We start from the raw sequence: 11966 nt of genomic DNA, 5'->3' as shown, positions 1-11966 counted from the left end.
CAAAGCATTCAGTCATTAATTAGGAACTGGAAAGTCTCTTTAACCTAATCAACAGTGGGCCATGACTCTCTACTTTGTTTCCCTAACTGTCCCATTTAAGGAAGCAACACACAACAATAATTAATCAGATCATGTGTTAAAATGAAAGGACACGGATAATTACACCCTCTTAATATTGTTTTAAATTTAAATGTAGTTATCTTGCTTCCTAATACAATTAGTGTCCTCCATAGCACCTCCACCCCACCCACCCACACACGCACACCAAATCCACAAAGAAAGCACACCACCCTCTGTCATCTTCGACAGCCCACAAGACCATAACAACTGTACTCCACATATTCCTAACCCTCCCTCTCCCTCCCCTCTCTCTCAGTCGGTATACTGGCGCGAGGATGTATTTTAGTGCGCCCATAGTCTGAGCGGAGCGCGCAGCTTCCACACCACTTTACCCTGGATGTGAAGACAATGGAGGGTCGCTAAGCATTTCCCTAAGCTTATTATTTTAAAGCTTTAAGAAAGCCAAGAACCGTTTTGGACAACAGAAAGTAAAACGGGATTCTTTTGACCGTGTACCCACATCATTGCGCACAGGGTGATCGGCCATGGTGACTTTTACGCACTGCAGATAACAAGTCTTTGGGACACAAAAGAAACAAAGCGATGTATCAAATGGACGAGTGACTTTCCCTTCATTTCGTGGAAACTACCGAGAAGTCATGGCTGCATTAAGAAGAAAATTTGGAGAGGACTATCAGGTTGTAAATACCAACCGGGGAACCACGTTTTCAGCGCCAGTCAAAAAGAAACGCCAGCGGTTTGTTGAGAAGAATGGTCGCTGCAACGTCCAGCACGGGAACCTCGGCGGGGAGACCAGCAGATACATCTCCGATCTGTTTACCACTTTGGTAGACCTAAAGTGGCGATGGAACTTGCTGATCTTCGTTCTTACTTACACCATTGCCTGGCTGGTCATGGCATCTATGTGGTGGATCATAGCCTACATAAGAGGAGACATCAATCATGGCCACGACTCGACTTATACCCCTTGCGTAGCCAACGTTTACAACTTCCCCTCCGCTTTCCTCTTCTTTATCGAGACAGAAGCAACCATCGGCTATGGCTACCGCTACATCACGGAGAAGTGTCCGGAGGGAATCATCCTATTCTTGTTCCAATCGCTCCTGGGTTCCATCGTAGACGCGTTCCTCATCGGCTGTATGTTCATTAAAATGTCCCAACCCAAGAAGCGCGCCGAGACACTTATGTTCAGCCAGGACGCAGTAATCTCAAACCGAGACGGCAAACTGTGCCTCATGTTCCGCGTGGGAAACCTGAGAAACAGCCATATGGTGTCTGCACAGATCAGGTGCAAACTCATAAAGGTAAGGCAAACAAGCTCCAGCTGCGCTCTGCTCCACCGAGGTATTCACTGCCCATAAACCAACCCCTCCGTCCGCAAGGAGTCCAGGATAATTTAACTCTCCACAACAACACACCAAGATGCTGTGTCCAAGCTACCAAAATAACATTAACATTTGGAAAGGAAAGTTATCTTGCCTATTAATAAGTTAATGTATTTACTGAGAATTGGCCGTGATCTCTTTGTACATTTTAATTTTGTAGAAGTGCATTGCTGAGGATGGGAAAACGCTGTAATACAAACCTGTAAGACTCCTTTCTGAACTGAGGTTAGACAGAATGACAACTAACAAATAGGCAGAGTGGAAACCTCTGCACTGGTTTCACTATACAGGTTAAACCTCACAAAGGGATGAACATCATGTTCAAGACTGGAATTAATCCAAGATTAATTGTGAGCGGGTCCCATCCACAGTATGCATCTTGTCAGACAAAAAAGGATTAATAGAGCATTACAATAATCAGTTAGTAGTGAGATTGACTTGTGTCTGAGCAACAGACAGGTATAACAGAGGTCTGATAAGCCAGGCAGGCAGGGTAACCAGGTGCCCGTCTAGACCAGTGCTGTATCTAGCATTGGTCACCTCTCAGTTAGGGACAGTTAGAGGTCCACTCAGTTTAATGGTTGGTGAAGGCCAGGTATCAGTGAGCTGTCATGACAGGGACATTGGCTTTGAGGCTGTGGTTTGAAAGTGAACAAGAAACATGAGGTATCCGCCATGCATGCACCCCCTCCTGCTCTGTCAGAAGAGTTCCTGGTGCTCAAGGACACACGGTGACATGTAAAGAATCCAGTTATCCAGCAAAGAACGCTTAAAATATTCTTTTTGTTGCGCAAGCTTCTAAAAGGAAGCATGCGATTGAATTTTACTTCATTCAGTTATTGTTCATTTCTCCATGCGACTTTTTTCTTTAATTTATTTGATCTTAAAAATGTAGAATGACGAACAAAACTATATCTAAATGCCACAACACATTGGAAATCCAACAAGGAAAATCTTTGCAAATGAATAATTACATATCCCAGACAAGCGCAAAGCCGTCCTAATATCACTGATTTAATGAAGGGATATTAAACCAATCAGTCAAGGACTACATTGCCATGAATACTCCCCCTCCCCCCCCCCTCCTAAGGGAATTTTCATATTGTAAAGATCTTTTTACATCTATGGTGGAGCTCCTGATGAATCCCTCTCTGCGTTAACGCACAGGAGGTGATTATGAGTAATCTGAAGGTTTGCCGGTTCGATTCCCGGCCGTGCCAAATGACGTTGTGTCCTTGGGCAAGGCACTTCACCCTACTTGCCTCGGGGAGAATGTCCCTGTACTTACTGTAAGTCGCTCTGGATAAGAGCGTCTGCTAAAAAATGACTAAATGACTAAATGTATGAACCAGTGGAGTTGCTTTCAGCCACATTCACGTCCAGCGTGCAAAATGAGCTGTAAAGAAGACAAACAGCATTAGTCAGGCACTTGGAGCTTGTTTATGTCTGTGTCCCCCTGTGTTTCCACATCAGCACAGCACATTGAGCAGCCCCAAACTCAGGGTAATGACGCATGCATGCAGCGTGCCCGAGAGAGAAGTAGCCAGAGACAAGGCCAGTCTCTCCAGTGTCACGGGCAGACTGCAGAGAGGACACTGCTCCCCAGGCAGCACAGCCACTATTAGTCCCTGGTGGTGCCAGGATAGACGGAACCCCAGCCTCCCAGACACACCCATCCTTGCACCTTCACTTCACACACCCCATTTACTACCAAACCAACATTGTGCATGTTCATATACAGTATATGTATATATCTGTACAAATAATCATATATGTCTGACTCAGGAGGGAGGTTACTGAATTGTAAATGTTACATTTCATAACAGCAAACAGGGAAATACTCGACACTGGTGAATTGACTGACAAACATCCTAATCTTTGCTGTGCAATACTTGTAGAGAAGTGATGGTGGCGCTGTTGAATCACCCCCTTCCTCTACTCGCCACCATTCCCTATATTCTGTATTTTTGACAATATTCATAATTTCCTGTAAATAAACAGGATATATACGTTTTTTTAATGCCAAAGTCTAGTGTATGACTACAATTGCTACTGATTAATTCACTGTGGTTCCTGTCTGTGAGCCACTCTCCTATGGACTCCAGGACTACACACTAATCAAAACCCAGGTCCACACTCCAACCACACATCTACACAGCGAGCCGGGAGTCGCTCTGCAGGCAGCATCCTTTTAAGATGTCGAAAGTGGGCGAGTCATTTCAGTTGGAATTTTGCCTGATGATTTGACAGGAATTGTGAGCTGGATAAACTGAGTGACCAGTGTGGATATGATTACTGACAGGCAGCCTGTTGGTGTTTGGGAGAGTGTTGTGTGTTTGCTGGCATTACATGGTGCTGCTGGAGCGATGTGTCTGATTACTGGGAGACTGCTCCTTCTTGCAGGGCACAGAAACAGACCAATCAGAACTGTCAAACGGTGTCACGCCAAACTCCGCTTCGCAAAGCCAAGCTGGCCCCGCTCCCTGTCTCATGGAACAGCTCAGGCACAGAAATGAGACCAGCCCAGAGTGGAAACAGCCCAGCTGAGACACAAAGACACAAAGATGGAGAGAAAGAGGGAGAGAGAGAGAGAGAGAGAGAGAGAGAGAGAGAGAAAAAGAGAGAGAGAAAAAGAGAGAGAGAAAAAGAGAGAGAGAAAGAGAGAGAGACAGAACAAAGAGTGGAAGCAGGGGGGAGGGGGAATCTAAGGGTTCTTTACCGGGTGTTCTCGAGACTGTCTGAGCAGCAGAGTTAGGGGCACCTGGACTTATGGATTTTCCTTTTCTAACAGAACAGAGACAACGTATACAGTGAGGGCAGAATGCTAAAAGATGGCCCTGCAGGGATTGAACTCCAAGATGTCTGATATGCTAATGTTATCACAACATGGGTGCTTTCTCTGGACTGCAGTAAAACTATATAGTACAGTATTTAGAGTAAAGTACCCACTTGATGTGTGTGTACACACACACACACACATACACATGCCCATTCCCTCAGCACCTTCCAGTAAACAAAGCCATTTCCATGCAACATTCTTTTCCATTCCAGTTGAGGTGGTCAAGCGTGAAAAGGGAGAGCTGTAAGTGTGAGAGTGTTATTTTGATTTCATGTCGCTGCTATACAACGGCGTGTGCATGGCCGATGAAGAATGAATGTTTCAGAATATGGATGGACATGGGTGAGAGAATTTCACCCAAATGCCCTAGGGACGACGAACAACGAAGGGATTCATCGCACGCTTTTATATTGCTCATATGGTTGCAACATTTGCCAGTTAAAGGAATGGAGGAATGTCAGACTGGGTTCTTTGGTGCGCCAATGTAATCCCCTCAGCCTCAACTTTCCACTGTGGTGCGGCCTGACAATATTAAGCCCGTTCCTGCTATGGCTGTCCACACAGGAGCCTTCACTAACCACCCCTGTCTGAGCCAATGAGCATCACGCCGCAAATTCAACCCAGTTGGAGAGAAAGAGAGAACCTTAGCTGAGTGTAAAATTACAAAATAGCCCAATTTACATTTCAAAGTAGATCCTATTATTTCCCAGGAATACTAATTTCAGTACGACCGGAAGCTGAGCTAAGACCTCTTCTACCACCTTTTAAACAAACCCTCACCTGGGCCTCTCCCTGTTTGCTGGTCGCTTGCCATCTGGGCCCTGATCGATGAGGGCTCAGAGGGGGAAGAGACACGGAGCTGTGAAGATATGGAGGATCAAGGCTCTTAAGGGTCAATCAATATTGTTCAGCACCTCTGTGGTGGTTAAAAGGCTTTAGAGCATGCAGACCATGCATTGTATCAGTATTTTAGACACATTTTGCATTTAGATGTGCTCGCCACGAAAATCAAGGCCTGACTGTCTGATTCATCCCATCTGGGGAAAGCTTGTTTGTTAGGTGCGGCAGAGAACTTTATATTCGTTTGTTTGAACATGGCTGGAGAATTAAAGAGATGGGTTATGCACCAACAGAGCTATCTCACAATCTTCTACTCTGAGAGTGGAGGGCCAGAGGCGCATGTAAGAAGATTTGCGTGTCAGTGTTCACATAGTCATCCATCGTTTTAATCTTAACCGACAGAGGCAGGCAGTAAAAAGTTAAATGGCTCAAAGCCGTGGTGAAATAACACACACGGAACAACAATGACAAACAAATGTGTTGCCTTCACTGGCCTGAAAAACACTTGACAATGCAAAGGAACACAAACTCCCTTTCTAAAACAAACACAACTTGGGCACAGGGCAATGTACATGGAGGTCAGGCCTAACCCAGAGGAGTCGTAGATCTGCTGTGAGGAGTGCAGGAATCTATCATGTTTCAGTGACGGGGCAGAAGATAATGTGTGTTTTGAGAGGGAGATGGGTTTGCAAGAATAATGTATCTGAGTGTGTTTGGGTATTCTATCAAGGGCCCTCACAGAGGTTCCTAGCATGCAGGTAGGAGGCAGCAAGAGAGGATCTCGAAATAGCATCAGGCTACGGAAAGGAGAGAAGTTAGGAGAGGGAGGAGAGGATGGAAGAGGAGAGCGAGGAGAGAGAGGAGAGAGAGGATAGAATAGGAGATGAGGAGAGAAGAGGAGAGAGAGGAGAGAAGAGAAGAGAGGATGGAGAGGAGAGAGAGGATATAGTAGGAGAGAGAGGAGAGAAGAGGAGAGAGAGGAGAGGATGGAAGAGGAGAGAGAGGAGAGGATAGAATAGGAGATAGAGGAGAGAAGAGGAGAGGATGGAAGAGGAGAGAGAGGATAGAATAGGAGAGAGAGGAGAGAAGAGGAGAGAGAGGAGAGGATGGAAGAGGAGAGAGAGGAGAGGATAGAATAGGAGAGAATGAAAGTGGAGAACAAGAAGAGGAGAGGTGGGATGGTTTGACAATGTGGGGGTGCGGTGTACAGAAATGGCATGCGTGTTGGAGGTAGAATAAGAGAGGAAGTGAGTGTGTGGGTGGGGGTTGTGGTTGACACAGCATCCTAATTATTTTGAAGGTAGAGCTAAAGAATTGAACACATCTGAGATAAAAGTCGGGAAACTACTATCAACTAATTTTGAAGGACGTTTTGGAGACAGAATGAAAAAGAAATGACTTCAAACTTTCTTTTCAAAGAGTTTAGAACAAGAACACCCCTTACCTTGAAACTACCATAATTGGAAATGAAGAGGAAGTTGAGCAAATGAATCCTTAGCAGAGAGAAAGACAGAGAGAGAGAAAGAGAGAGTTAGGGTGCCTGTAATAAAGATGAAGGTAGGGGGTGGGGTTGGAGGTGTGTGTGTGGAGGTTGGGGTTGCGGCCTAGATGGGTTGACATGGCTTGGCATGAAACGAGCAGTGGTATAAACTACAACGGCTTCACCGATGTTACGGCTTTGCTCCACATCTCTGTTCATGTGTGTGGTGTGTGCGTGCATGGATCTGCTTGGCAACTTAAACTTGCTGGTGTTCTTTGGCAATGACACTGTGTTCTTGTGCATGTCTTAGTACGTTGGCTTTTGTTCATAAGAGCAATTATGCCTACATGTGTTCAGTTTGTGTGTGTATGACTGTCTCTATCCACTCCTGGAGAGTGTGTTTGCCTCGGTGTAGATCAGACAGCAGAGACCATAGCATTGTGCCCTGTCTTCATCTGGGTAATTAAATACTTCTGCACCAGTTAACATTACGTGGGCAGGGCCTGTCTAAACATGGCTGGTCTGTCCACCCCCCCCCCCCCCCCCCCCACCCCCCCGCAAGCTCCCAGTGAATCAATGTGAAGAGCCAAGCCTGCGACCTCCGCGTTCATCGGAGCCATGAATATTTCAAGGAGGAGATGCCCCCTGGTGATGCCCTCTATGTGTGTGTTTTTGAGTCTGTGTGTGTGTGCTGTGTGTGTATAAGTGTGTGAGTTCTCATCTTCCAAATGAGCACAGTAAGCTTGTGGCGTGTGGCTGCTCAGGTTAAAGACAAGGGACACGCAGCACGTGTGATGAATGAGCTGGTGTGGAGATGAGAGTACAGTAGAGAGGAGGAGGCTCTCTGTAAATAACGAACAGGAAACGATTAGACGAGCCGAGAGTCTCCAGAGCAGCCAGGGCCTGGGGCTGTTTTGCTTCACTCTTCATAATCTCACCACCTGTGTTACACTGAGAGAAAAATGCATTTATTCATTTTATTCCATTCTACTTCCCTGACCTCCCGCCCCCCCCTTCCCGTGTCGCCTCTTACAGTCACGCCAGACCCCTGAGGGGGAGTTTCTACCACTGGACCAGTGTGAACTTGACGTGGGCTTCGGGACAGGGGCTGACCAGCTCTTCCTGGTGTCCCCTCTGACCATCTGTCACGAGATCACCCCCAAGAGCCCCTTCTTTGAGCTGTCTCAGCGCTCCCTCATGAACGAGCAGTTTGAGATCGTTGTCATCTTGGAAGGCATCGTGGAGACCACAGGTAAGACCTCTCCGTGCTCCAAGACCCCTCAACTCCCTCCACTTCTCTCTTCTCCTCTCTCTTCTTTTCTTCCATGTACCTTGGCTCCAGGAAGATGCCTCCTTGAATTTGTCTGTACAAACAGTAAGGTAACAGCCCTCTAAAACTCCTGACTGCTCTTAGGAAACAGGCAGTGCTGGAGTTAGGCCAGGAAGAACACAACCAAATGGCTCCCCTGATTGCATTATGGGGGATATTTTGTTACAGCCCGATCGTTTTTATCCCTGCTTCATGCATAATAAAAGCCTGTGGTCATAGACGCGTGTGTCACTTTGATGCATGAGCTGGAGGTTCAGTCAGTATACGCTCTACTCCATTTTTCAAACAGCACAATTCTGGAGTCATATTGAAACAGAGACCTGGTATACGCAGCCGTAAAGTACAAGCAGACGTGTGCATGCCCTCGGCAGAATTAGGACTCCACTCTGCATAAAGCATTGGAATTCTCCCCTACAAGTTCAACATACAAGTACAACAAAAGAAACCAAATCTTTCCCTGTAAGGCATCTTTGCATTTTCTTCTCGTCGCAGGCATTCTCTCTTCTTGTTTCCTTTCCCTTTCATCTGAGCTGTCTTTCCTATCTCCCTCCCTTCCTCTCTTTTGTCATTGTTGCGGGCAGACCCGTGGAGCTGAATAGGCTTAGAACAGAGGAGGGGAGTCATGGCCAGCCAGGCATACAGCCAAGCAGGCAGCACGCTCTGTGCTCTGTTGATAATGTCATTAACACTGGCAGCGGCTTGTTATGGTGTGGATGTAAGGCAGGAGGGGAGGAGGACGGGTGATGAGATGCAGCTCTGCCCTCTGCAGGTGTCCTCAACAACCCCCCCCCCCCACCACCACCACCCCCTCCACCTCCCCCTCCACCACCCCCTCCACCTCCCCCTCCCCCTCCACCACCCCCTCCACCTCCCCCTCCACCTCCCACATCTTAGATATATGTCCCTTGAGAGGTTTGCCTTCCATAGTGTCCAAGACATAAACCTGTCCAGGTTATCATGGATCTCCCCCGCTTGATAAACAGCTATCAGTCTCCTGGCGTCCTTGCAGCACATGCCAGTGTTCTGCTGCACAGACATAAGAGCTTCATATCGCTGTTCTTGGCTCATGCTGGCACAGCCATCCACATACTGATGAGCAACTCGGTGCGTGTTTGTGTCGATGTGTATTTGCATTAATGTGCAATCTGTCATTCAGTTAGTCAGGAATTTTGTTCATGACTGTGTGCGTATATGTTTGTCTGAGAAATGAGAATCCAAAGCTGGATTTTTCAGTCAAGCTGAAAGGGCATATCATTATGGAAATGCGAGTGAAAGGAATCCAAGTGGTGCCAGTTCTGACTGGCGCCAATACTTTACACAAAGCCCTTTTCCCCAGGGACATCCGACAGCCGCTTGTTTTTTTCCGGAAGCTCTCACATCAATGCAAGACCCACGAAACTGAAGGTGCTGTTGGCGCCAGACACCGTGACACCTGAAGGGACACCGGAGAGAAGAACCAGACTCCCTCCGAGCCGTATCACAGCCACCTACGGGTGTGGCAGGAGAAGGCTTTCCCCAAGCGTGTCATGGTCCAAGACTAAGCCTGGCAGTGGGCAGCATTGGACTGTAAAGCACAGCAATATGCAAGCATCGATATGGCCTGGTGAACTCTACCTATTGACAAGCTGCAGGGTTTTTTTCTCCAGATTTTTCACCTCAGACAAAGGCTCCAGGCCTGGGGTTGGCCGGGGTTGTGATGTCCCTGTCAGTGGTCTGTCACAGAGCGAGAGTTGAGGCCCTGTTTAACACAAACAGGACAGGGCCCTTGACAGAGCCGCTGGGTCGGAAAGCGGCTGTGCTGTCGAGCACTCTCATAAGTGCTTATTGATCTCCAAGGGTCTACCGATACAGAGGGAAATAATCGAAGGTGAAACTGTGTTCAAAGACAGAACTTTGGGATTGTCACTTTGCCATGTTCAGCTTTGAACACAGATCCGAGCATGAACTCGTGAGACACAAAAGTGACGATAAATCATTAGCACCACTGATGGAGGTGCCATTTCAACACGACTGTTGCACTGACGTAGACTTGGGAATGGTGTTCGGAGACGGCTAATCGGCCCAAGGAGAAACCAACAACAGCTAATGATCTGTGTTCACAGAACAAATCTGATCTAATTGATTGAGTTTCGATTTGACCCTGTGTTTATTAGGGTTAGGGTTAGGTTTAACCCAAGTAAGTCAGATTGGTGGGGCGCCCCGGTGAAGACCACACAGGGTCTTCACCGGGTCATCACGTGTCATCACAGGAGTCCAGTGCTGTCGTGCTTCTGCTCCTTTAGAAAGACCTAACCAGTGCACAGTCATACAAAACAACCCCTCCCCTCTCCCTGTTTATCTCAGGGACAGTTGCAGCAAAAGCCATTAAGAAAGGCCAATCGATGTGTGGCCATGCCATGGCTGGTTTTACGAGCCATGTGAGGAATGACAGACATCTCTCCAGTTAGACTTACGACTGGAGCCGTAGTAAAATCAACCTTGCATGGCACCAGGGTAGGTTGCCTGTGCCTGTTCCTATTTATGAAAGAAGTTTCATTCCACAAAGCAAAGACATAGAGAGAAGGAAGAATGGAAGGGGATTAAAAGGACAGGATGAAGAAGGGCTTCAATTTTCTCTCTCTCTTCTCCTCACCTTAATTGTTTCGGAGGTCACTGAACCACAAGAACCACAAGCCAACATCTGCTATTACAGGCAGACAGAATGCATTGTATTGTATTGTAATGCCAGCAACTCCCCCTCCCCCCCCCTCCCCCCCCCCCCCCCTCTCTCTCTCTCTCTCTCTCTCTCTCTCTCTCCCCCTCTCTCTCCCCCTCTCTCTCTCTCTCTCTCTCTCTCTCTTACTCTCTCTCTCTCTCTCTCCCCCCTCTCTCTCTCTCTCTCTCTCCCCCTCTCTCTCAGGGATGACGTGTCAGGCGCGGACCTCCTACACGGAGGACGAGGTCCTGTGGGGCCACCGCTTCCTGCCCGTCATGTCTCTGGAGGAGGGCTTCTTCCGGGTGGACTACTCTCAGTTCCACAACCACTTCGAGGTGCCCACGCCTCCCCACAGCGTCAAGGAGCACGAGGAGAAGACGTCCCTGCCCTCGCCCCTGTCCACCCCCGCCCTGGGCGAGAGCCGCGGCGGCCGGCGCGAGCGCGTCTTCTCGGTGGACTGCATCCACGCGGCGGAGGAGCGGGGGGGCGCGGGGGGGTCGGGGGGCGGACGGCTGCCGAGCAAGCTGCAGAGGATGAGCTCGTCCGGGAAGGAGGACCTGCAGAGGAAGGTGCTGATGCTGAGTTCCCAGCACTCGGAGAAAGCCTGCAGCACGGGAGACCTGCCCCTCAAGCTGCAGCGCCTCAGCTCCTCCCCTGGCCCCGAGGCCGAGACACGGCTGCAGCTCAAGGCCCTGAAGCTGGGCTTCGAACCAGTGACCCAGTCCACTGGAGACCTGCACCAGCTCAGCCCGCCCCCCACCCCCACCCCAGCTCCAGCCCCCACTCCTCAGCCCCCAGCAGGGGGCCGTCCAGAAGACAACCTCCCGGCCAAACTACGTCGGATGAACGCCGATCGCTGAGGTTGTGGTTATAAACCAGACTCTGACCACACCTAGCCAGACCTTTACCACTCTTTGACCACAACCACACACATTTTGAGACAATTGTGTACTTTGAAGATCCTTTACTGAATTCTAACAGACAATCCCATGAAAGAAGATGGATGGCGTGTTTCAGTATTTTTCTTGATTTTGAAAACACAGTCAATACTGGAATTACTGTGCTCTTTGTGTTTAATAGCTGCAGCTGTCATACTGGCTGTTCTCGTTCACACATGCTCAGATTCGTTCATCATATCACCCCCCCTATTTGAGACAGGCATGCATGTTGTACACTCACCAGACAGAATTGTTTGCATGTACACGCTTGATCCATCCGTATGCACTGCACACCTCATCTCTCAGTTAACGAAAAGAAAACGATTAAAGAAATAAAGTATATATTTAAGATGATAATTAACAATACGTCTGATTGTC

General features: G+C 48.2%; 1 protein-coding gene across 1 annotated transcript; it reads left to right on the top strand.

Moving 5' to 3' along the window:
- Nucleotides 1–533: 533 nt before the first annotated feature.
- Nucleotides 534–11547, top strand: kcnj19a (potassium inwardly rectifying channel subfamily J member 19a). Its single transcript, XM_067232502.1, has 3 exons — nt 534–1385; nt 7661–7877; nt 10855–11547. Exons 1-3 carry the CDS (start codon nt 720–722, stop codon nt 11508–11510), a joined length of 1539 nt encoding a protein of 512 aa, XP_067088603.1. The 5' UTR covers nt 534–719; the 3' UTR covers nt 11511–11547.
- The last annotated feature ends 419 nt before the right edge of the window (nt 11548–11966 follow it).

The sequence above is a fragment of the Osmerus mordax genome, chromosome 3, assembly GCF_038355195.1.
Source record: "Osmerus mordax isolate fOsmMor3 chromosome 3, fOsmMor3.pri, whole genome shotgun sequence".
In the NCBI taxonomy this organism is placed as follows: Eukaryota; Metazoa; Chordata; class Actinopteri; order Osmeriformes; family Osmeridae; genus Osmerus; species Osmerus mordax.
This window is presented reverse-complemented; position numbering and strand designations above follow the sequence as displayed.